The 25,684-nt window shown below is 30.1% G+C and overlaps 1 protein-coding gene across 2 annotated transcripts in view; it reads right to left on the minus strand.

Moving 5' to 3' along the window:
- Nucleotides 1–586: 586 nt before the first annotated feature.
- The window catches only part of LOC122848734, a 33,322-nt gene continuing 8,224 nt past the window's right edge, over nt 587–25,684 (minus strand). The window contains exons 2-6 of one of the 2 annotated variants that reach the window (XM_044147011.1): nt 15,992–16,717; nt 11,718–15,862; nt 1,688–1,880; nt 1,357–1,605; nt 587–1,262 (exon numbers count right to left, since the gene is read on the minus strand). In XM_044147011.1, the coding sequence (XP_044002946.1) occupies nt 828–1,262; nt 1,357–1,605; nt 1,688–1,880; nt 11,718–15,862; nt 15,992–16,705 (5,736 nt within the window). In that variant the 5' untranslated portion in view covers nt 16,706–16,717 and the 3' untranslated portion in view covers nt 587–827. The remainder of the gene's footprint in view (nt 1,263–1,356; nt 1,606–1,687; nt 1,881–11,717; nt 15,863–15,991; nt 16,718–25,684) is intronic. The other variant, XM_044147018.1, reaches the window with a different exon arrangement.

Genomic DNA, 25,684 nt, shown 5'->3' on the forward strand with positions numbered 1-25,684 from the left:
TCAGGAGAAGGTAAAACGTTGAGGTAGCGTTTGTCTACATGCCTCACGATTCATCTGACCCTCTAACGAAGTTGTAGCCCTCGTAGAGGACTGCAAAAATAGACAGTGGAATCTGGTACTGGCTGGGGATGTCAATGCGCACCATGTCGCATGAGGCAACGACGACATCAACAATCGGGGCAGACCTGACGTTTCGGACCACCGATACATTCAGTTTGAATAGTTTGAAGTTGAGCTGGAGAAAAGAATTGAGTTTTTCCCGGCGAGGTTTAACACTCCGAGTAAAATCGAAAGCACGGCGACATTTTTGCGGAACGCAATGGTCGAGGCGTATGAAAATAACTGTCCGAAAATAACTGAAAGAGTTCGGAACAGGGCCGTTATGATGCGGTATATACGCTCAGAAGGATCTGCGGTAGAAACTGGGAGTCAACCCAAGCATCATGGCCTGGATGGACCAAGCAGTAAATTAAACAAAAATTTAGAATTAACCTAAAGAACAGAATGGTACTCGAAAAAAACCATTATGTTGACTCGATATTACAATAAAAACTACCATTAATGTTATACATTTTAACAAGTTTCCATTTTTAATATTAAATGTGTGACCATTTATTTCATTATACTTTAATTGCATGGATTATTTAAGATTTAATTAGTTTATTCATTCTTTGTACAGATAACAAATTTCATAAAAATAGATTTTTCAAACTTTATTCTGTGCACTAAAATAATAATTCAAAAAAAAATTATTGTAAAGTAGTTTAAAAAATGTAGGGAAAACTTTGGCACTATACATCGTGTTTCCTTCATCGACTTTGGTCCTCTCAAGTTTGTCTAGCATAAAAAATACGTTTCTGCATGTTTTCGTCATGACCATTACCATAATTGATTGATTCAGCTTCTTTTTCTATATATCCTTCACCGTTGTGTTCAAGCAGACAGTGTGCTTGACACTCATCGAAAGTTTTCAATAATCTTAGACATATTTGGCACTTATTAGACAATGTAGAATTAATATTCGAATTGGACTTGATTTCTTCAATTTCTTCTTCTTTCGACTCATTCGTATGAGTTAAGGTTACTGTGTCGTGATATGCATGTGCTGTCTCTGAGTCAGCTAATTTTTGATATTGATGAGAAAGGATTGATTCGCTTTCATCTGAAGAAGTGTCACCACCACTCGTTCCTTGTGGCATCATGTCAGGATCCCATTGACCCATATTACTTGGATCATGTTCATAAAGTTTATGCGCCATTATCTATAATAAAAACCATCGATTATTACTTTTTATAAATCTTAAAGCTTTAATATAACTTATCTGTAATATTTCTCAAAAACGAAAGAATAACGACCTGTAGACTAGCAGTACTTTGAATACAATCTGTGGTGTCAATTTCGTTCATATTCATACCCGATCTTTCCATCTCTGCATATGTCCCAAATGGTAATTTACACAAGCATTCAAGTTTCATGATATGCATTTTACTTCTTAGATGTTTGGCAAGGTGCCCATGTATCCTGAATGCAACATTACAGTCGGTGCATTGAAAAGGTCTTGGATTGCTCGAAGTTGCGGTACCAAATGTTGACGTCATGGTTACCTGATGAAGCATTAAAAATGTTGTAAAGTATAGTGCTTTATGTTTTTCATAGATGTTTATGATATTTGTCGAATTTATTTACTTTGTTCATATGTGAGGATGAGCGTTCATGCTTTGCAAGATGTCCTTTTGCTCGGAATGAAACCGAACAATTTTCACATTTGTATGGACGCTCAAAGTAATGAATGTTCATGTGGAGTTTCAGTTGACTGATCTTGCTGAATTCTTTGTTGCAGACATTGCAGATACATTTTCCATCCTCATTTTCACTGCAACTATTAAAAATAATTGAACTCTTCTGATTAAATAGTAAGGTGACAAAAAGGAAACGAATTAGAGAATACAATGAAAAAATTAAAGTAAAATCGAAAAACTAAACATTAAAACCCTACTAAACCTCGAGTGAAAAAATATTCCAATTTCAAGCTTCAAAAGTATATATTTGAAATGTTGGTAACAAACGTGTTTCCTATTGCAAATTAAGAAATTAACTTCGGCGAAAGGGAGGGACCTTAAAGTTGGGACGTTACCGTGAAATATTAGTTTGTGCGTGAGAAAGTCATTCATCTTTTCTTTAACTACTGATTTTCCTTGGATATTTTATTTATTTAATAAACAAAATACATATTATCTTATTATTAATAAATAAAAATGTCCAAGGAAAAGCAGTAGCTGAGGAAAAGATGTAGCTGAGGAAAAGATGTAGCTAAGGAATTGAGGTTGCCAAAGGATTATATTTTAAGCAACATTATTTCCTTGAAACATAATTCTTTGGCAACCTTAATGCCTTAGCTCAATCTTTTCCTTAGCTACTGTTTCATTGAAATAATTCCTTAGTCACATTAATTCCTTAGCTACTGCTTTTCCTTGGAGGGTTGTATTTTTAAAAAATAAATTTACATGTATTTTATTTATAAAATAAATGAAAAATGTCCAAGGAAAAGCAGTAGCTAAGGAATTAATGTGACTAAGGAATTATTTCCATGAAACATAATTCTTTGGCAACCTCAATTCCTGAGCTACAGCTTTTCCTTACCCTAGCGAAAATGCCGACAGTCGGTTTGTGCACTGATCTCATACAAAACCGACACACGACTATAAGAATTTCTGAGTCACAAAAATAAATAATAAGAAGCATTTAAAAAATAAAATATTATGTCCAAAAATTTCTAAATAATATTCTTATAATTTAAGACACATTAGAATTTTTTTTAAATAATTTTTTTATTGAAAAAACTCAATTCTGTTTATGTATTAAAAATGAGGTTAACTGTCAGAATCATCATATATGTAATGACTTCATCTTTTCGATTACAAATGATTATATACTTTATTTTTTGTTATTTTTCAATAGATAAAATCATTTTATTGATAAAAATTTTTGTTCAATAATGAAGTTATAATATTTTAATAATTATAGACATATTAGATTTTTTTAAAATTGATTATTTTATTAGAAAATTATTATTTTTTGGTTTTTTTATGAGGTTGAGGAAGGTTTTTATCAAATACTTTTTTTTTGAAAATAATACATTTAATCAGGTTCCCATGTGTTTCCCACTCGAATTTTTTATCTAATATGACTAAAGTTATTAAAATATTATAACTTTATTATTGAACATAAATTTTTATCAATAAAATGGTTTTTTATATTGAAAAATACAAAATAAAAATATACTGTCATACGTCTGTCGGATTTGTGTCGGAATTGTGTCGGAATTGTGTGAGAATTGTAAAATCTCACAGACGATTCCAATTATTTTTTTTGTCAAATCTTATTAAAAAAAAAAAATATCTAATATGCCTATAATTATTGAAATATTATAACTTCATTATTGAACAAAAATTTTTATCAATAAAATGATTTTATCTATTGAAAAACAACAAAATAAAATTATACTGTCGTACGATCGTACGTCTGTCGGATTTGTGTCGGATTTACAATTCTCACAGTCGTGTGTCGGAATTGTGTGAGAATTGTAAAATCTCACAGTCGTGTATAGATGATTCTGACAGCTAACCTCACTTTTAATACATAAACATGAATTGAGTTTTTTCAATAAAAAATTATTTAAAAAAAATTTTAATGTGTCTTTAATTATAAGAATATTATTTAGAAATTTTTAGACATAATATTTTATTTTTTAAATGCTTCTTATTATTTATTTTTATGACTCAGAAATTCTTATAGTCGTGTGTCGGTTTTGTGTCGGTTTTGTATGAGATCAGTGCACAAACTGACTGTCGGATCAGTGTCGCCATTTTCGCTAGGGTAGCTACTGCTTTTCCTTGGACATTTATATTTTCAAAAAATAAATTTACATGTATTTTATTTATAAAATAAATAAAATGTTCAGAAAAGTAGTAGTTATGTGTAGCTAAGGAATTGGTTGCCAAAGAATTATGTTTCATGGAAATAATTCAGTCACATTAATTTTTGCTACATCTTTCTTAGGGGCTATCAGTTTTTTCCTGGGATATTTGTATCTCAAATAAATTTACATGTATTTTATTTATAAAATAAATAAAAAATGTCCAAGAAAAAGCAGTAGCTAAGGAAAAGATGTAGCTGAGGAATTGAGGTTGCCAAAGAATTATGTTTCATGGAAATAATTCCTTAGTCACATTAATTCCTTAGCTACATCTTTTCCTTAGCTACTGCTTTTCCTTGAGTCGTAGGTTCAAATCCCGGTCAGGACACGTATCAAACAAAAAAAAAAAAAAAAAAAACAATTACAGTCTCTCCATTTACAAATAAAAAATTTACATTTTGCATTTTTTTTTTACTAAGCATGTCATTTAATAAAAAAAAATGTTAATTTTACATTTTTTTTATGCAAACTGTATCTCTGCGATGAAAACAATTTTTAATTGTAATTTTTACATTTTTTTTTGCAGAATCCCTTATTTACCAAAAAAAATGTAACTTTTACATTTTTTTTCAATAAGCCTGATGTTTAGTGAAAAAAAATGTAAATTTTACATTTTAATAATGTGAATTCCGGCTTCGATCTGATTACATATTTTTTTTGTAGTTTTTACACATTTTATGTTACGGATTCCCCAATCACAAAAAAAAAAATGTAATTTTTACATTTTTTTTTGTTAAGTTTACAAATTATTTTTCTCCGTGTAGTATTTTTCGTGAAAAAAAAAAAAAAAAAAATGGCCGAATAGATAATGTTTTTTTTTATTAGGGGCGATAGAATTTCTAAATCCGCGTCTTTTAAGCCAAATCCGAAGTCTTTACGACAATTAGTTCAAAAGTTATGAACGTTTTTTTTTTTTGGGGATAAATCCAATACTGCGGCTGAGCTTTTCGGCTCCTAGCCTCCGTAAAATTAAGTAACGGTTACATTCTCTGGGAAGACGCGTCAACACCGAAATTATAATTTTTATTCATCATACTACAATTATTCATTATATTGAATTTATTTATGAACTTGAACCTCAAACTTTAAAAAAACAGGATAAATAAAAAATAAATAAACCAAGTTGGTTCCTAGAATTGTTGAGTGTTACCGTCTACCATCCTAAAAAAAAAAATTCAATGGTAAAAATGAGAGGGTATTATGCTCTACAGTCACGAGTGCACATGCACAGGGCAGAAAAAAAAAATGATGGAAAAAAAAAAATTATTGTTTAAATAACTAACTAAAAAATCCCATATTATAATCAAAAAATTTGTTAGAAAATTTCCTACAGGTTGTATAGCCAAAGAAACTCATTGAATGATTTCTTTGTGGTTCTTTTTATTTTATAAACTACTCACTCCGTTATTATAAAAAAACTTATTATTGAAAAAATTTCAACTATGACTCTAGTTGTAGATTTTTTGACGGGGAATCCATTAAGACTTAAAAAAAAAATCTCTTAGTTAATTTTAAAGAAAGTTTAATTTTATCAGAGGCTCTAGCGCTCGTCGAGATCTTCAATTTGAGCCTAACTCGAATAATCTAGCTTAATTATTATAGAAGCTTCATAGCTTCGTGTGGTATTCATAAAACATACCCGCACGGAAAAAAAATATATAATTTATATATATAATTACATATAATAATTATAACGGGGCTGAAGTTAGCCGGACAGATAGCCGGGAAACGATCTGAGAGCAGGGACGAATAGGAGTCGGGGCCCCTTAGTTATTTCATTGGAAGAATTTTTTTATTTTATGTTCTGATAGTAGAGTGAGGTTATAAGATAATATAGAATTGATTTTAAGTTTTTTAACCGTGGTGATAAGGGTGGCCGAGGGGTTGGAACCAGGATTTTTCAATGTTTTTAGCTATATTTATTTATAAATTTAAAAAAAAAAAAAACGACGTGTTTTTACATTGATAAAATTGTAAAGGAAGGTGTGTAGATTATGTGGGATTAATTTCAGATTTTTTGAGGGTGTCGAAAAGGGTGGTCGGAACGGCTGGAACCGCGAATTTTCTATTTTTTTATCTTTAAAATTGTCTAAATTAAAAAAAAAAGAAAACGACATGTTTATATATTGATAGAATTGTTAGGGAAGGTGTGTAGATTATGTGGGATTAATTTCAGATTTTTTAAGGGTGTCGAAAGGGGTGGTCGGGAGGTTAAACCGCGAATTTTCCATTTAGTCCAGTCGAAAGTTGTCTGAGTTTACGTCCCAAAAGTTAGCAAACCAATATGAGCACAAACGATTATAAATAGCACTGGAATTTTATGCTCTTTTTGTGTTATTTTTGAGTGCAACTCGCGATTTTTGTGCTCTTATATATTTTTTTTTATGCAATGTTGTGCCAGCTTAAACTTAAGTCAGCACAACTTTTTCAATAATTAACCGATCGACACGTAATATGGCTCAAAATTATGTGCTTTTTATGTGTTTTTATTCTATGTATATAAATATATATATTTTTTTTTATTAACCCTTTTTTAATTAATTTTTTTATTTTTGATGCAATGTTGTGCCAGCTTTAACTCAAGTCAGCACAACTTTTTTAATAATCAACCGATTGACACGTAATATGGCTCAAAATTATGTGCTTTTTATGTGTTTTTATTCTATGTATATAAATATATAAATATTTTTTTATTAACCCTTTTTTAATTAATTTTTTTATTTTTTATGCAGTGTTGTGCCAGCTTAAATTTAAGTCAGCACAACTTTTTTAATAATTAACCGATCGATACGTAATATAGCTCAAAATTATGTGCTTTTCATGTGTTTTTAGTCTACGTATATAAATAATTTTTTTTTTTTTTATTAACCCTTTTTTAATTAATTTTTTTATTTTTAACTTTAACTTTAAAATTGTCTAAAAGTAAAAAAAAAAAAAACGACATGTTTATATATTGATAGAATTGTTAGGGAAGGTGTGTAGATTATGTGGGAAAAATTTTGGATTTTTTGAGGGTGTCGAAAGGGGTGGCCGGGAGGTTAAAACCGCGAAAATCCAAAATTTTTCCCACATAATCTACACACCTTCCCTAACAATTCTATCAATATATAAACATGTCGTTTTTTTTTTTTTTTCTTTAAGACAATTATAAAGTTAAAAAAATGGAAAATTCGCGGTTTAACCTCCCGACCACCCCTTTCGACACCCTTAAAAAATCTGAAATTAATCCCACATAACCTATACACCTTCCCTCACAATTCTATCAATATATAAACATGTCGTTTTCTTTTTTTTTTAATTTAGACAATTTTAAAGTTAAAAAAATGGAAAACTCGCGGTTTAACCTCCCGACCACCCTTTTCGACACCCTCAAAGAATCTAAAATTTTCCCCACATAATCTACACACCTTATCCTACAATTCTATTAATATATAAACATGTCGTTTTTTTTTTTTTTTAATTTAAACAATTTTAAAGTTGAAAAAATAGAAAATTCGCGGTTCTAACCTCCCGACCACCCCTTTCGACACCCTCCAAAAATCCAAAATTTTCCCCACATAATCTACACACCTTCCCTAACAATTCTATCAATACATGAACATGTCGTTTTTTTTTTTTTTTAATTTAAACAATTTTGAAGCTGAAAAATGGAAAATTCCCGGTTCTAACCTCTCGACCACCCCTTTCGACACCCTTAAAAAATCTGAAATTAATCCTACATAATCTATACACCTTCCCTTACGATTCTATCAATATAAAAATATGTCGTTTTCTTTTTTTTTTTAATTTAGACGATTTTAAAGATAAAAAAATAGAAAATTCGCGGTTCCAGCTTTCCCGACCACCCCTTTCGACACCCTCAAAAAATCCAAAAATTTTCCCACATAATCTACACACCTTATCCTTCAATTCTATCAATATATAAACATGTCGTTTTTTTTTTTTTTTAATTTAAACAATTTCGAAGGTGAAAAAATAGAAAGTTCGCGGTTCTAACCTCCCGACCACCCCTTTCGACACCCTCAAAAAATTTAAAATTTTCCCCACATAATCTACACACGTCATTCTACAATTCTATCAATATATAAACATGTCGTTTTTTTTTTTTTTTAATTTAAACAATTTTAAAGCTGAAAAATGGAAAATTCGCGGTTCTAATCTCCCGACCACCCCTTTCGACACCCTTAAAAAATCTGAAATTAATCCCACATAATCTACACACCTTCCTTTACAATTTTATCAATGTAAAAAAACGTCGTTTTTTTTTTTTTTTAAATTTATAAATAAATATAGCTAAAAACATTGAAAAATCCTGGTTCCAACCCCTCGGCTACCCTTATCACCACGGTTAAAAAACTTAAAATCAATTCTATATTATCTTATAACCTCCCTCTACTATCAGAACATAAAATAAAAAAATTCTTCCAATGAAATAACTCTGGGGCCCCGACTCTTATTCGTCCCTGCTCTCAGATCGTTTCCCGGCTATCTGTCCGGCTAACTTCAGCCCCGTTAATTATATACATATAACAATTATCTATAAGATTGAGCGAAAACGTGTATATAATTTATATAAAATTTCTATATAACGATTATATATAATAGTTTATATAAAACCATATATATTTTTTATATAAAATTATATATATTTTTTATATAAATTTTATCACATTCCCCCTCCCTCCTCCTCTTCCCATGAATTGTTTTTATTTAAAATATTTCTTAAGTTTTAATATACAAAAATCAAAAACAAATCTTCCATCAGGATTCGAACCCGAACCCTTCTGGTTGGGAGGTGAGTACTTTACCTCGAAGCCACAAATCTTATGATAGATTAATATAACAATATACATAAGAATATGACAATTCTAAATTTTTTTACTTTGCTGTTTTAATCACAATTCTATTACTGAATTTTATTCAAATATATAAAATTTTAGTTTTAACATCTCTTCGTTCATATTTTTATGAAAAAAAGATAAAATCGGTATTAAAACTACAAAGTAAAAAAATTGAGAAAACTTGCCTCCCAACCAGAAGGTCCCGGGTTCGAATACTGGTGGAAGATTTGTTTTTGATTTTTTTAAATTAAAATTTAAGAAAATTTTTGAATGAAAACAATTCATGAGAGGGGGGGGGGGGAATGTGATAAAATTTATATAAAATATATATATAATTTTATATAAACTGTTATATATAAATTATATATAATCGTTATATATAAATTTTATATAAATTATATACACGTTTTCGCTTCAATCTTATATATAATTGTGATATATAATTTTATATATAAATTATATATTTTTTTTCCGTGTGAGATAGTGAAATCAATATTATGGTGGGGCGCTAAATGGAGTCGAAGTTAGCAAAAAACTCAGTAGAAATATGCTTAATAGCCCGGGACGAATAAGGGGTCTTTGAAGCCCAAGGTTTTTCATTCATGATATTGCAGAAACCTGTATATTATTCTGTAACATGTACAATGGGGTTTATTTGGGAGTATTTACTAATTATTCGAAGATCTGGAGTGCGTGAGGGAGGGAAAACGGCGGATGTTTCATGCAAATGAATTTTTTTTTTTTTTGATGGCAAAATTCGTGGCTACCATTTCCAAATATTATTTTTATGTTCTCGGGAATTGAACGTAAGTTATAAATATTTTGAAGATATTTAAGACGGTCAAAATAGGCAGAAAAAAGATGAAAACCGCGAAATTCATGATTGTTTCGATCTCGATTTTTTTTTTGACTCAAAGATAAAGATTCGTCGCTACCGGTTTCAAATGTTATTTTTATGTTTTCGAGAGTACGTAATGAAGAAATTTTTTGATAACTTTCAAATATTCTCAAAAAATTCCAAAAATTACGTTTATACCCCCGGGAACAGGGAAATATCATCTAAGGAAATTTTCAACTCGGAGCCCCGGACCCGATTTCGTCCCTGGTTATAAAATGTTTTCTGCTGAGTTTTTCGCTAACTAAAAATGAATTGACGCATAGAAGGACGTCGGAGTTAACTTGATGAAACTTAGAAAAAATAAGAAGCCCTGTGGTCTAGTGGTCAAGGCGTTTGCCCGGAAAGCAAGAGACCCGGGTTCGATTCCCGGCGGGGGAACTTCGTTATTTTTTCTAAGTTTCTGGTTTTTTTCAAAAATAATTGATTACTCCAAAGTTAGGCGCTTGTATGAAATACACTAATATCATATCATACTATGGCTACGAATCATTCTAGACCTAGCTGCTAACTGGGAATATTAAATATAGATATATAAATTTGAAATAGAAATTATCAAGCTTTGGCTATCGTGTCAGGCTTTTGCAGGACTGAGTGTTGAGTCTCAATAGGATTTATTTACATATAAAAAATTTTAACTATCAGTTTTATCAATATCTCGATAGTTGACATGATACACTGTAAAAAAAAAATTCTATATTTGATAACAAAACTTCTTGAAAATAGAATTTTCGTTCTAGGAAATTTTTAGATTTAAAAAAAGAAAAAAAGTTCTTGTTATGAATAGAAAACTTCTTGTTAAAAGACAAAAAAATTCTTGAAAAATGACAGATTTAGATTTGAAATAAACCTAAAATAGATTTAAAAAAAGAAAAATTATCCTTGTAATGATAATAAAACTTCTTGAAATAAATGCTAAAGCGGTCTTGAATTGAGACGCATACTTCTTAAAAAAAATCTTTTTGTTATCACTTCATAAACAACAGTTCTAAATTTTAGAACAAGGCTTCTTGGAAATAATCAAGTTGTGTCTTGAATTGAGAACAAAAAGATTTCTATCAAGTCAAAATTAGATTCAATTCAAGAAGTAAATTACTACAGATTTAAATAAATAAAAAAATTATTTATTCAACATTACTTTTGTTAATTACCAGAAGTACAGTGCAACTTCACATTGTAAACCATATTTTTTTTTCCTAAACTAATTACCCATGAGGGGAACCGAACCCTTGACCGACGAAAACCACGATATCTTAAACCTAACGACTTTCCCACCGAGTCACGAGCGCATGTACATGACGGGACGAAAATTTCTGTTCTCATAAAGCACGACATTTAAAAAGAAAGATTACGTCATATTCAAATTAAAGTTTATTTTGTTAACAAGTCAAAAGGAAAATATTTTGCTCATATTTTTTTTTTCCATATATCATAAAAGACAGACATAATAAAATATTCTTTTTCGATGTTTGTATTACTTTAATAATAGATTATTAATAATAATAATATAATTAATAATAATATGATAATAATATAAAAAATAAATACCGACTAAGGATAAGTTTTCTATTAAATTTTTTTTATATTAGATTTTTTTATATCATTTAGTTTTATATTTTTCGTAAGTATTTATTATCTTGAATGAAGATTGATTTTTTTAAATTGGAATATGATTTATTTTTTCTTCTTAAATGTCGTGCTTTATGAGAACAGACATTTTCGTCCCGTCATGTACATGCGCCCGTGGCTCGGTGGGAAAGTCGTTAGGTTTAAGATATCGTGGTTTTCGTCGGTCAAGGGTTCAGTTCCCCTCATAGGTAATTAGTTTAGGAAAAAAAGATATGGTTTACAATGTGAAGTTGCATTGTACTTCTGGTAATTAACAAAAGTAATGTTGAATAAATAATCTGGTAGAACTTTTTTTTTCAGTGTAGTGCACTGGAATTTCCCGTAAGAGTCCTACTGAAGAATATATGGAAAAAATAACTTTCAAAATTTATTTACCTGGGATAACTAGTTGTTGGTCTGCAAGAAGGTTGCAAAAACTCAGATTGTGATTTGGAAGATCCTCCTGAAGGTGTTGAAGCAACGACCATTTTTCTTGCAACTGGGTGCTTCAGACCATTAGACAACTGAATAGGATGCTTAATATCTGGTTTTTCAAAACTTCTTAAATCTTCAGATGTATTTCGGAATTCTTCAGAATGGATGTCAAGTGGTTGTAGCTGATCATGCGATTTATGACCAACGAGTTTTCTGTTTGATGGTTTGTCATCAATGTTTGTAATATCTTTTGTAAGCTGATCTCGATTTTCATCATTGAACTCTAAATTATTCACGCTTGACTCATAATACAGCTTGCAATCTCGTTGTTTCTCATAAATGATAGGACTTTGTTTATAACCCGACTTGATTTTGTTTTCTGTACCTAATACTTCTTGTCTATTATGAAGTTTTTTTTTTTTGATACGAGATTCATTTTTTATGAAATTTTGTTCAGATTGCAAAGTTTTCATTTCAAATATGTTTTTTTCACATGCCTTTTTACATTCTTTCTCTTGAAGAAATATTTTTTGCATTTGAATTGAATCAGTATAAGTTATAGAAGAGGTGCTACCGGAAAAATACTTTTTGGATTTGGTAAAATCATTGTCTGAACAAATTACAGAATGTTCATCACATCTACTGGGAGCAACAAAATATTGTTGCTTTGTTTTACTCGCCATCATGTGCTTTTCTGTTAAATAAGCTTGGAGCATATGACCATCAGTTCTTGGCTTCCGTTCATAATGTTGCGTTCTCGTAATTGCATGAATTATAAAAGGCTTAGAAACAGGGGCAATTTTCAATTCATTTGATCTTGAAACTACAGGTGTCGAAATAACATCGGGTATTTTTAATGTCAAATCGATTGGTTGGGAAAGCTGCTGTTGCCGCTGCTTTAGAATTTCGTCCAATACTTTAGTGTCTAAATCAGAATTTTCTAGTTTTGAAGAACGAATTACGCTATCGCGAGTTTCTTTAGATATTGATTTATTTGAAGGAAAATAATATCTGTGAGAAACAGATTGTATAACTGTAGACGTCGCAGAAGTTGTTGAAACACTAGGGCTCGTTATTGTTGGTATTTTGCCAGTGGTAACTATGATAGAATTAGCGCGAGCATATGGATAAGTTAATGGTCGACCAGAAGGAAGTAAACCTGGCAATTGATTTGTATTTGGTTGTGAGAGTCTCAAAAGACTTTGTGCAGCTTCTTGTTCTTCAGTACCAGAATCTTCACTTTCTTCATTGTCACTTTCGTCATCTTCCTCCGACGATTCTTCAGTATTTCCTCCAACAGCAACCAATTTGGCAATAGCATCTTTGTCAATATTTTCATCACAGACTGATGTTGGTACTGGAGTAGTTCCAAGTTCAATACATTTTTTGTAGTGAGATTTAGACTTCATGTGTTTTGTCAAATTTCCTTTTGTTTTAAAACTAAATATACAATATTTACAAGTATATGGCCTTACATCGGTATGCGTCCTGCTATGCTTGTTTAACATTGAAGGCTTTTTACATCTTATCCCACATTCTTTACATATATATTTACCTCTACCTCGTCCTCTAACATAAATATAATCGTCATGGCTCTCAAATCCAGTATTGAAAATCGTAGCTTTATGTAATTTTTCTTGTGGATCACTTTCCAAACCAGAATCAGGACTTGATGGTGTGAACGGATGATATGATGAGTGAGTAAAAATATTTTCGGCGGCTTTATGAGCTATTGCATAATTTGATGGGCGATGTCGAGAATCATAATGTGATAACTCAAGATCTAGTGATACTTCTTGACAGATTTTCCAATTTGAATACATTGATAAACCATGTTGTTGTGGAACATACATAGGTTGAGGACGATTAAGAGTACAATAAAATACTTTAGTTGAGCATTTTAACCCAAGATATGTATATGCGTGACCATTCAGAAAAAGTTGACCATAAGACTTGATTGGCCTTGGTGTATCTGGAGTTATTAAATTTTCTGTATTGGCTGTTGGTGTTATTCCATGATGTCTTTTTGGTACAAATGTGCCAGGTTTTAAAGGTAATGATGTTGGTCTTAAAAAATTTGAATTATTTTCTCGATTATCATTAATCGGATTTTCATGGCTGTTTCTATCGTGAATTTTGGTTTCATTATAAACTACGAGGTTATCCATTGAAACACTTTCTGATTTAGAAATCACATCAATATATAAAGATTCATCATTTTTCCTTGAATTTAATGCACATATTTTTATTATATTATCACTTGAGGGAAGACAAATTTCGCCAGATTGATTTGTTCGCTTTTTGCTCTCAATAGATCTCGGGGAAGCTCTTTTGACAGAAGAATTCACAGACGTACAAAAATCAAGTTCATTTGAAGTATTCTTAGGTCCTTCATCAATTTTTGATCCTCTTTCGATTGTAAGCTTAGTTTGATTTGTAATATATCGGTTTACTATAACATTGGAAGACGGAGAAATCGGTTTTGAAGAACTTCGAGAATAAAACTTATCTTCGGGTTTGGTTAAAGTCTCAGGATTTAAAAACCCACTATTTGGTGTTTTAGATCCAACCGTGGATTCTTTATTTACGGGACTTGAAGGATTCCCCAAACTCGATGGCAAGGTACTGGTAGGTATTTTTAGGATATCAAGTTCACTTTGTGTTTGGACGTTAACTGAGCTTTCTAATTCCAATGGTTGTGATCCCATATGAAGTCCTGGAATGCCAGGAATAACTTTGCACATAGATATTCGATTATGTTGCATTGGAGATATATGAGCTGTACTTGTGTTTGTGAGACTATGTGGTCCAGGCATTCCAGGAACATAGGGAATAATTTTACCACCATGAAAAATAGTTGCTAAGCCAGACTGTGGTAATGTGAGAGGATTATAACCATTGATAGTTGTAAGAGGCTGTAAGTAATTGTAACAGGTCATTGTCGGTGCAATATTTAGAGTTGATATATTTGGTATGATTGGTGTTGAAATGGCTGGTGTGTTTAAAATTGTTAATGAAGAATTTATACAAGCACTGGCTGGTGTACCTGGTGGTTTATGAACTATTGTACCACCTGAATGAAGTCCTGATCTCACGACTATAGATGATGTCTCAGTAGTTGCACATTGACTATTCGAATTGTGCTCGTTAGATGGTGAATTTGTTTGTCGCGGTTCGATCCTCATGGTTTTAGTTTCTCCACTATTATCTAATATGCGAACTTCACCCCCGAACATTTGTACAGAATTTGGTCTTGGAAGGGTAGAAATAGATTCTGAACGTAGTTTTTTTGCACACGAAGGACCGTAAGCGTCGACTAATCTTGTATTGCCAAGTAAAGGACCTGGTGATGGAAGTGGCTGAGTTGTGTGATGATATTCACTTAATTTTTGTAATCCCGAGTCATCTTTTTGATTTATTTCTAACTCTAATTGAGAATCATACTTCAAAGGTGGTGAAGGTACTGATGATAATGAAGATGATGTTGAGAAAGCTTCATTGCAATAAACACGTCGAACATCAAAATTATCAACACTTGAATGAGAGAGATTTTCAAACCCATTGATCAAAGTGTCATTAATTTTTTCAGGGCTTTGACAGTTCAAAAGTAAATCCATAATAATTGGTGATTTATCTGGATCTTGTATTACCAAAGATCGGTTTTGAACAGAATGTTGATTGTAAGAACGTTTCTTTGATGTCGATTCGTCACTAGGTGACAGATCAACGGGTTGTTCAGTTGCATTTTGCGTATCAAAAAAACTCTGTTGCCGTTGCATCAATTTTTGTAATCGAGGATCGACAGCATCTACAATAGTTTGATTATCTGTTATAATTTTATCAATATGTTCTTGGACTTGTTCTGCATTTGGCTTATTATTCGTTGTAATAGACAAACTGTTTGCAGAATGGTTCAATGGCACCGAGATTTCAAGTTCACTATTTATAGATTGCATCGCCGTGTGAAATTTTGGCTTATATATCTTTCCAGTCTTTATCGTTTTTATTTGCAACATCTCTAGATCTGGTAGTTCAGGCGGTTGAGACAATGGGCGTGTTCCATTGCTTGCACTATCGGACAAACTTACATCGGAGTCTTCAGAGACCTTGAATTAAGAATTTTAATATTATTTTGATAAGTGTTGTAAAATAAGTTACTTTGAAATGAATAACAATTTTTTAATAAACAGATTAGGTTATTTCTGAAAGTGGAATACATAAAATATCAAATTTACCTTTCCAACCTCTCTGCTTGTCGTTTTCAAAGCATGTGCCCTAGACCTACGATGTTTGTAAAGATTCGATCGTGTTTTAAAAGAAACATTGCAGGATGTACATGGATAAGGACGTTCATTTGTGTGAGATCTAATATGCTTCTTAAGAACACTCGGCTTGGTACAGACTTGTTTGCAATATGGACAAATATAACGACTTTTTCTTGATTCACTCGACTCACAATCAAGACCTGTTGTTATGTCGTCACATTTGGAAGACTTTTTATTATCTTTGCTAAGCTTATCTTGTTGTATAATTACACTTTTTGATAAACCTGTTGTTTGTTCAAGAACTGGTGATTTTTCCTTCGAGATTTCCATCGGTACAACCTCACTCGTTGCCACCTTCTTAAACTTCTTGTGCAAATACTTGGGCTCGACATCGTTATTATAAGTTTTAATTGCATTATAATAATTATTATTAAAATTATCGTTGTTGTTGTTGTTGTTGTTGTTGTTGTTGTTGTTGTTGTTGTTGTTGTTGTTGTTGTTGTTGTTGTTGTTGTTGTTGTTGTTGTTGTTGTTGTTGTTGTTGTTGTTGTTGTTGTTGTTGTTGTTGTTGTTGTTGTTGTTGTTGTTGTTGTTGTTGTTGTTGTTGTTGTTGTTGTTGTTGTTGTTATTGTTATTGTTGTTGTTGGTGGTGTTATTGTTGTTCATCAATTGCGGGTCTGTCATTGCCACAATACTCTGAAAAAAAAAAATTCGTTTGAACCTAAGGTTGAAAGTGATCCAAGTGAAAATCTGGTCAAGCTGAACGGATTTGATATCCGATCCTGATCAAAAATTGATCAAGTTACCTCATTTCAAAAAGCTTGATTGAATCCTGATCAAATTTTGATCAAAAAATTATTAAGTCAAATATTCTAAAATAAATATTTTTTTTTAAACAATTTTCCCTGTTCAAGATAGCATCAAGTATCTTGATAACATCCTGATCAAGTGAGCCGGGTTAAATCTTGATCAAAAACTCATCAAGTCAAATATTCTAAAATATATATTTTTTTCAAAGAATCTTCCCTGTTCAAGATGGCATCAAGTATTTTGATCACATCTTGAACAAGTAGATCTCGTCAAATCTTGATCAGAAGTTTCTAAGTCTTATCATATTTTAAAAAAGGGTTACAAGCAACTTCCTTCAAAAATCGACTAAAAACGTTGTATATGGGTCAAAAATTTTTGTCAGAAATTGTAGTAATTTGTAGTGAAAAAATTGGAATTTGTAGTTCAATAGTTTTCTTGAAAAATTAATTAATTTATTAAGGTATTTATAAAACAAGTTTATTTTTCGTGAAAATTATCAAACTACAAATTATAACTTTTTTACTACAAATTGCAGTAAGTCTTTCTGCATTAAAAAAATATAAAAATTTGTATTTTTGACAATAAACAAAAAAGTTATGCATTTTTTTATTATTATATAAAATAATAAAGATTAATTAACTTTTTTATTTATTGTTCAGAATCAAAATAAAAATGTCTATTCAATGCAAGGAGACCTGCTGTAATTTGTAGTAAAAAAATTAAAATTTGTAGTTTAATAGTTTTCAAGAAAAATAAACTTGTTTATAAATACCTAAATGAACAAATTAATTTTCCGGAAAAATTATTAAACTACAAATTCCAAATTATTTACTACAATTTTTTCATCAATAACTGCCGCAATATTCCCGAAAACAACCTATTTTGATTTCGTTTCTACTTGTAAAATTTTCTCGCACCCTTATAATGCCCACCCTTCGATTCCCTACCCATTTTCGGCACTTTCTATATTTTTTTTGGAACACAGTTTTTTTTTACAAAAAGAAGCGTCAACAATTTTGTGTAGACTAATTTTTTAACAATTTTATTCTTTAAATACAAAAAGACATAGTACCAAAAAAGTCAAGAATTAAAAAAGACATGGTAACGTTCGTTGGGGCGTGTGGCCCGCGTGACCCGTTGAAAATTAAAAATTTTCAATACTCCGGCTAGGGCCATAGTTATTTTAAATTATTGCTCAAATATAATTTAATGGTTCATTAACAATAACATAATTCAATTCAAGGCTTTTTTGAAGCTTTATAAACAATTTATTTCAACTCTATGATGACATTCTTCGGTCCGTTTTTTTGATTTTTTTTCGGCGAGCCATAACTTTTGTTATAATTAAGATAGAGAGTTCATATTAGGCTCAAATTATGCGTCTCAAAAAAATCTAGTGACATCGGTTGGGGGTTTTCTTTTATCAATAATGGTTTTCGAGAAAACAATTAAATAAAAGTTTATAAAGAGTATAGGATAAATAGCAATGTTATGTAGTATAGATTAATAATTTGATTAAATTTTATAGTGTAGTTATCATGCATTGCACGTATTTCACATCCAGGATGGAAGTAAGTGTTGCAAATAGTATTCCTGCATTTGATATTGTCTCTAGAATTTTAAGATTTACATCGTCCACATGTAATACTGGTGTTATTGGAGCCTGGATCCATTATGATGTAGAATGTATGAGAGATGCGTCAAAGAAATATAAGATGAGTGTCGGTAAAGTACATCACTGTATGTGTGTATAAATTATGACTAACGCATCACTGTTTTATTTATCAAGGAGATTATTTGAATTTGAAATTTGAATACCACACTTTAGAGTAACAAGTAGCTCGTGTTATGTTGAACACTAATTAACAATCAATTCACTTATTCAAACTAGATAATTATATAAATATATGTCTATGAGAAAAATCACTCAACATTAGATAAATCTAATTAATTTCCAAGTCAATACACTATTCAGATAAATATGGGTGTTGATTAGGAAGCTAGGTTGCCAAGTAGAAAATAAAAGATTTAATTTAACTGTCAAGCAATGATATTATCACAGTAAATTTAATTGATTATTTATGAAGGCTTATAACTAGTTTGATTTGAACTATTGAACAAAATTTAACAGTTATTATTTGATTAATAATTGAATTTTATAATAAACTGATGTCGAATAAGTTCCTTAAGGCGTTATACTGGCACGAGCGCAACACGGCGGAAAAAATAGTTATAAATAATAGAGACTATAAAATTTTGAGTTTATATAAAGGTAAAAAAGTTAAAAAACAAGTGTTAGGAATTTTTTGGGAATATTTGAAATAATCAAAAGGGGTATTCAAACATTACTTTAACCCTTTACCTAACCCCTTGTTTTCAACTTTTACCTTTCTATCCCCTAATAAAAAGTACATGAGTAGCCTCGCTTCGAGGCATTTCATTGGTCGCCATTTACATACTCACACACTCACACAACTCACCGTTTCTCACTCACTCTTTCTCTTTTCTCTTTCTTAAAAAATCAACAACAGCGCTTACCGCGCTCACTAATGCGTTCACTATGCATGCCCGCCTGACGTCACTAAATCTTTTATTATATTTTTTTTTGTGTGTGATCAAAAATAATTAATCTATTTTAAATGAAAAAAGAAATAAAATCATTTTCAAATATTACGTATAGGTATTGAAATCACTGTATAAATTTGATAAAATGGTCATATCTCCTAAAATAATATAAATAAAAAGTTCGTATTAGAACCAAATTAAACGTTATAAAAAATGCCGAAATCGGATATATGAGATAAATTATTATAATTATTTATTCATTAGTTATCAACAAAAAAATAATTTACAAAAATTTTAAGCAGGAAATATTAAGGAAACTGAAAACAAATCTCGGATGCTATTTTTTGGCAGGATATATTTGTAATTCCAAAGACTATATAATTGAGGAGCAAATGTTTACTTCCATTAGTAAAAATTTGTTAATTATATTATAGACTTCTATTTAGTCTCAAATTATTGGTTTTTTAAAAACCGAGAGCCACATTGTCTCGATAAAAAACGCTTTAAGTTCGCGTTAATTAGTTATCAACAATAGTTTATAATATTAAGTATAGTCTCAGGCATGTTCTAATAAAAGAATAGCCATGAAGGATTGCTTTTAACGATTTGTTAGAAAATACACTGAAAAAAATTCAAGGTTTTACCCACCAAAAAGTTACTTTCTTCCATGAAGAAATTTTTCTTGCATGAAGCAAGCTTCTTTATTCAAGTAACGTTTTGATGGGTACAACCTTAAATTTTTTTCAGTGAAGTGTGGTTTTCAGAAATTAATCGGAAATTTTTTGGGCTTTACAATATTTTTTTATGTTCATTTGTTCAAAAGTTATTGAAAATATAAGCAACTAACAATTTAATTTTTTTAAAAAAAAGGATGCGTGCATGCATAAAACTTTCTTTGCTGTGGTGAAAGTTTGCTTGATCGATATAATAGTCATCTAAATTATCACGTTATTGGAAAGAAAAAAAATGGTTCATATCGAATTAGCCTAAGTTTGATGGAAATAGAATAAACTGTTATATGGATTCTTTTGGAGTTTTTTTGGAGAATATTGGAGTAAAGTTATCTTTTTTTGGGAATTAATAGTTCAATTAATATCAATTGATTAAGACTTAGTGGTGCAGGCAGCCTGAACTTTTTTATTTTTCAACTTATTTGAGTTTTTTTTTCTTCAATCGATAGATAATTCTTTGGAGAATTATAATAATATGCATGCAGAAAAAATTCCTTAAGAATTCTTTTTATTATTAAAAAATATTAAAACTTTTCAATTGTTGCCATGCGCTGATTAATCATTTCGATGCATTGCGCACTCCTACTCTAAATTTTTCCCCATGCACTCTATCGCATTATATCATATTTCTGGTTTTTGAAGATTATTTATAAAACATTAAATAATAAAATGAAGAACTCCCAATGGGATTTTTTTGCATATTATAATTCTTCAAAGAATCATCTATCGATGGCAAAAAAAAAAACTTAAATAAGTTGAAAAATAAAGACATTCAGGCTGCCTGCACCCTTAAATTTTATTTAATTAATAACAATTAAACTAAGAACTCCCAAAGAATTTCAACTTCACTCCAATATTCGCCAAAAAAACTCCAATTGAATAAGTATAACAGCTCATTCTAATTCCATCGACCTTAGGCTGATTAGATGGGAACAAAAAATGCCATGGAAAAATTTTTATAAATAAAAGTATTAAACAAAATGGTTTGGAAAAAATGTTTACTCAGTTTAAAAAAAAATCAAATGAGCTATAACAAAGTATTGTTAATTTGCTAAATAAAATTTTGAACTAACAAATTTTTTTTTTCAAATCATTATTGATGTACAAATTCTGCAGTTATTTCTTCAAAAATAAAAGATTCAATTATTCAACAATATCTATCAATAATTTATAACAATTGTTCGAGGTGACATGCAATCATTAATTAACAACTTCTTATATTTTTTTCTCACTGAAGTACGAATCATGATAATAGGCTGTAGCCTACGTTTTTTTCTTCAAAGATAAAAATATAATTATTTGTAAAGGATAATTTTTTTGAGGTGTCATGCAATTGTTTATTTACAATTAGATGGCACCTTTAAAAATAAATATTATTAAATGATTTTTTTTTATTCTTAAAAGAAAAGTCATGGGTTAATTTGTATTCATAATAACAAATTGTGTCCTTCAATGGAAAATAATAAAAAAAATTGTTTATTAACAACTGCATGGCTCCTTGGATAATAAATAATGGTGGATAGTTTTTCTATTTAATCTCGAAAAGAAAGTCGTGAGCTCATTTGAATCAATGAAAGCAGGATTCGTTCGTAAGATTAGTAAAAAAAAAAAATAGTTTACTCCAGAATTTAAATTTACAATTTGTTACACGGAGAGAAATCCGCAGCAAATAATGCTGTAGAGTATCAAACAAATTTTACTGTAATCTACTGGAAATTGAGAAGTTGCGTGGGGAGGCCACCAGGATCGACTAGAAGTTCCGACTACACTACAGTAATTTTAATCAAAACAAAACAAAAAAACGTCACAAAAAATTAAATAAAACCTTATTATTTAAACATCAGAATAAAAATGTAACGTGTTTATTAATTTTAAAAAAATAAACCATTTTATAATTTTCATGTGTTTCACCGTATTTTTATTGAAATTCATGAATAAAATAAAAACAATAAACTTTTTTAGAAGAGGTTAGGAACACACTTGATTTCCAATAAATATTCGTGTCATCTGGTGGGAAAACCTGCTGTACACTACAGTAATTTCTGGCATAAAGTATACCATTAACTCGAGACTTCCAAAAATTCCGGTAGACTACAGTAAAAAATTTAGATGAAATATAATAATAATCATTATAATAAGTGGGAATTAGTCGCTTTAATGACGTCAGCTATGATTTTTACGATACCACTACAGTAATATTTGCTGCGGATTTCTCTCCGTGTATTGTTATTTAGAATCAAATTCTGATTTAAGTGTTTTTTTTTTTTCATTTTTCTTGGGTTACTAAGTCTTATACCGGTAACACAAATTATTTTGAATTCTTTTTTTTTGTGTGAAAAAATTTCATTAATTTTTTTTTTGTCATAGACAGTGGGTTGACGAGAACAGCCACTTGCGGCCGCTGACAACTCTATCGTATGATTAATAAAGCCAGCCCAAATATAATTTTCTGAGGAAAAATTTTTTGCGTAAAAGTTAAAAAATAAAGTAAGATTTTTATATACATGTATAAAATAAAACCAGCAAACTACCTCAGCGATACTTTTTAGAAAACAGCCTTGAGCATATAGTTCAGAGATTTTTTAAAGGCTGTTTTCATATCATTAGAAGCAGCCGTGCGGCAGCACGGCCATAGGTCTCGTAAACTCTAAATTTTATAGTGTAGCGAGATAGAATATTTGATGTCTCCCACCACACTGACATGTCATGTGACATAGTCAGTGAGGTGTTTTAGCCATGTATCTATGTGTGGGTACGAGAACCCTCACTCCGTCTTGCTGCTTGAGACTCCGCTCTCTTCGCTTCTAGTCCGGCCACCAAGCCAAACGGTGTATCGAAACTATACTTATAAATTTGTATTGGTGATGTGGCTATGCCACCTCACAACTAGTAATATATACATATTGTGTCTCGTTAAATTATTATAGTCTAATTGTTAAATAAATTGTTTCATTATTATTAATATTAAATATAAATTTCGTGTCTCTCTTTTAAATTATTGTTTGAAATTAAATTAAATGTAAAATAAGTAAAGTGAGGAATCCACACCTCACAATTGGCTCCCAACTAGCGGCACAAACCACGCGGTGAAAAAAAGAGTAATAATTTATATAAATTAATAACTATAAATTCTAGTTGTGACCAAATTTCACAATTGGCTCCCAACTAGCGGCACAAACCACGCGGTGAAAAAAAGAGTAATAATTTATATAAATTAATAACTATAAATTTTAGTTGTGACCAAATTTCATAATTGGTTTCCAACTAACAGCTCAAACCACGAGGTGAGAAAAAGAAAGAAAAAGAAAGATAAATATTTGATAAAAGAAAGAAATTGATAAAATTGTGAAAATTCAGTCGTGAGTACATATAATTGGCTCAAAATTAAAATCTCAATCACGAGAGTGAGAAGAGAAGTATTGATGTGCAAAGTGATAAAAAGCATAAAATACATTACATTAAATTAAAAATAAAAAATTGTTGAGAAAAATTTTTGCATATAAATTGGAGAAAATTCAACAAATCTTGTGAGTAATCAATAATAATAATAATTTGTATATACGTGGCAACGAAGTGTTGAACACGCCATATTTGTGAAAATTTCATCAGAAAAATAAAAATAATAATAAAATCTGGATACACGTGGCAACCAAGCGTTGGGCACGCCTGATTTCATCAGAAAATAATAATAATAAATATACTGTATGATAAAATAATACATGAAAATTAAACAAAATATTTTCATTCAAATAATATGTGATTTAAAATAATTGATAATATAATAATTGAAATATTGAAATAATTGTTCGAGTAAAATATAAAAAATAAAATGGAAAAATTAATATCATTTGTATTGAACATGTGGCCAACATGTAAGCCAATAATTATTGGAAGGGCTGATGTTCAAAATCGAGATGCAGTATTGAATCAAATAGATATTATTGAAGAATTAATGGAAATAATAGATAGAACGGTTAATGTTGAGAGATTCAATCCAACAATAATTGAATTTATAAAACAGGTAAAATGTATCACAGCATTTATAAGAGAACTGGCAGTGATTCAAGGAGCATGTTCAGGTGCTACCGTGTGGTTGCATGTATCAAATGTTGATGTATCAATATTCATGCGATGCAACATGAACAGAGGCTCATATGATGAAGATTACCATAAAATTCATGGTGACAAGGAGCTCGAATGTATGTTGCATGCAATAATAAAAAACATGCAAGAAAATGGAGAAATAAATGATTATCATCAAATAAATATTGATGAAATAATAAATAATATATGTATTGAGAGTGTATGTGCGGCAGTCATGAATAAAATAAATGATCAGCAGGGGGGTGATTCCTCAAAAAATGCTGATCATGGTGATAAAATAAGTTGTGATCAACAAAATCAAGCAATGGTTGTTGATAATCAAGATAAGAATAAATTCAATGTTGTGATGAATAACCACAACAATCAAAATGATAAAATAAATTGTAATCAACAAAATAAATTGAATTTTGTTGATAACATATGTGAAAATAAAAGTGTTGATAATGTATGTAAAAATAAAGATAAAATCATGGTTATGCATGAAAATCACAACAGTCATGGTGAAATAATAATTTGTGATCAACAAAATCCAGCACAGATTGTTGATAATAAAAATAAATTAATAAATGTTGTGAATAATAATCACAATGAATACACTGAAAAAACAAATAATTACCATGGAAATGAATTAAATATTGTGCATGAAAATCACAACAATTGTGTTGATAAAATAAATAATTATCACCAAGTAATTTGTGATAATAATATGTGTAAAAATAATATTAATAATAATAATTTAAATGTCAGTGAAAAGAAAATTCATTTCAAGGTCATGAATAATAATATTGAAAAAAGAAATACTGGTCAACAATACAAAATAGATTGTGCAAAAAATAAACATAAAAATAAAATAAAATCAAAATTGGTAAATACAAAAATGATAAATGATGATAAAATTAAATGCAAAATAAAATTAAATTGTTTGCATGTAATAAATGATAATGATAGGCACTTCAATAAATCCAAGCATGATGGTAAATTTGGAGGCAGGAAAAAATATTATGGTCACTGGGACATGTGTGATATATATGTCTTGGATTGTCAATTAAGTAATGGAGATGGAAAATCAAGTTGGCTATTGTCATTTGCCTCTTGCCAAGGACCAGGTGACATGATAACCACTGTACTTGTATGTGAACTTCAATGGCGCATTCAATATATGCCATGTGAGGACCAAATTATATTACGGTGGATGCTACCTCTGCAATATGCTGGAAATATTCACGGGGTGGCGCAAATTCATCAAAATTTTATAAAAGAATTATAAAATATGCATTATATCCTGTTGTATGTCAAAAAATAAACATAATAAGGGGGTACTGTAGCGAGATAGAATATTTGATGTCTCCCACCACACTGACATGTCATGTGACATAGTCAGTGAGGTGTTTTAGCCATGTATCTATGTGTGGGTACGAGAACCCTCACTCCGTCTTGTTGCTTGAGACTCCGC

This window comes from Aphidius gifuensis, linkage group LG1 (assembly GCF_014905175.1).
Source record: "Aphidius gifuensis isolate YNYX2018 linkage group LG1, ASM1490517v1, whole genome shotgun sequence".
NCBI lineage: Eukaryota > Metazoa > Arthropoda > Insecta > Hymenoptera > Braconidae > Aphidius > Aphidius gifuensis.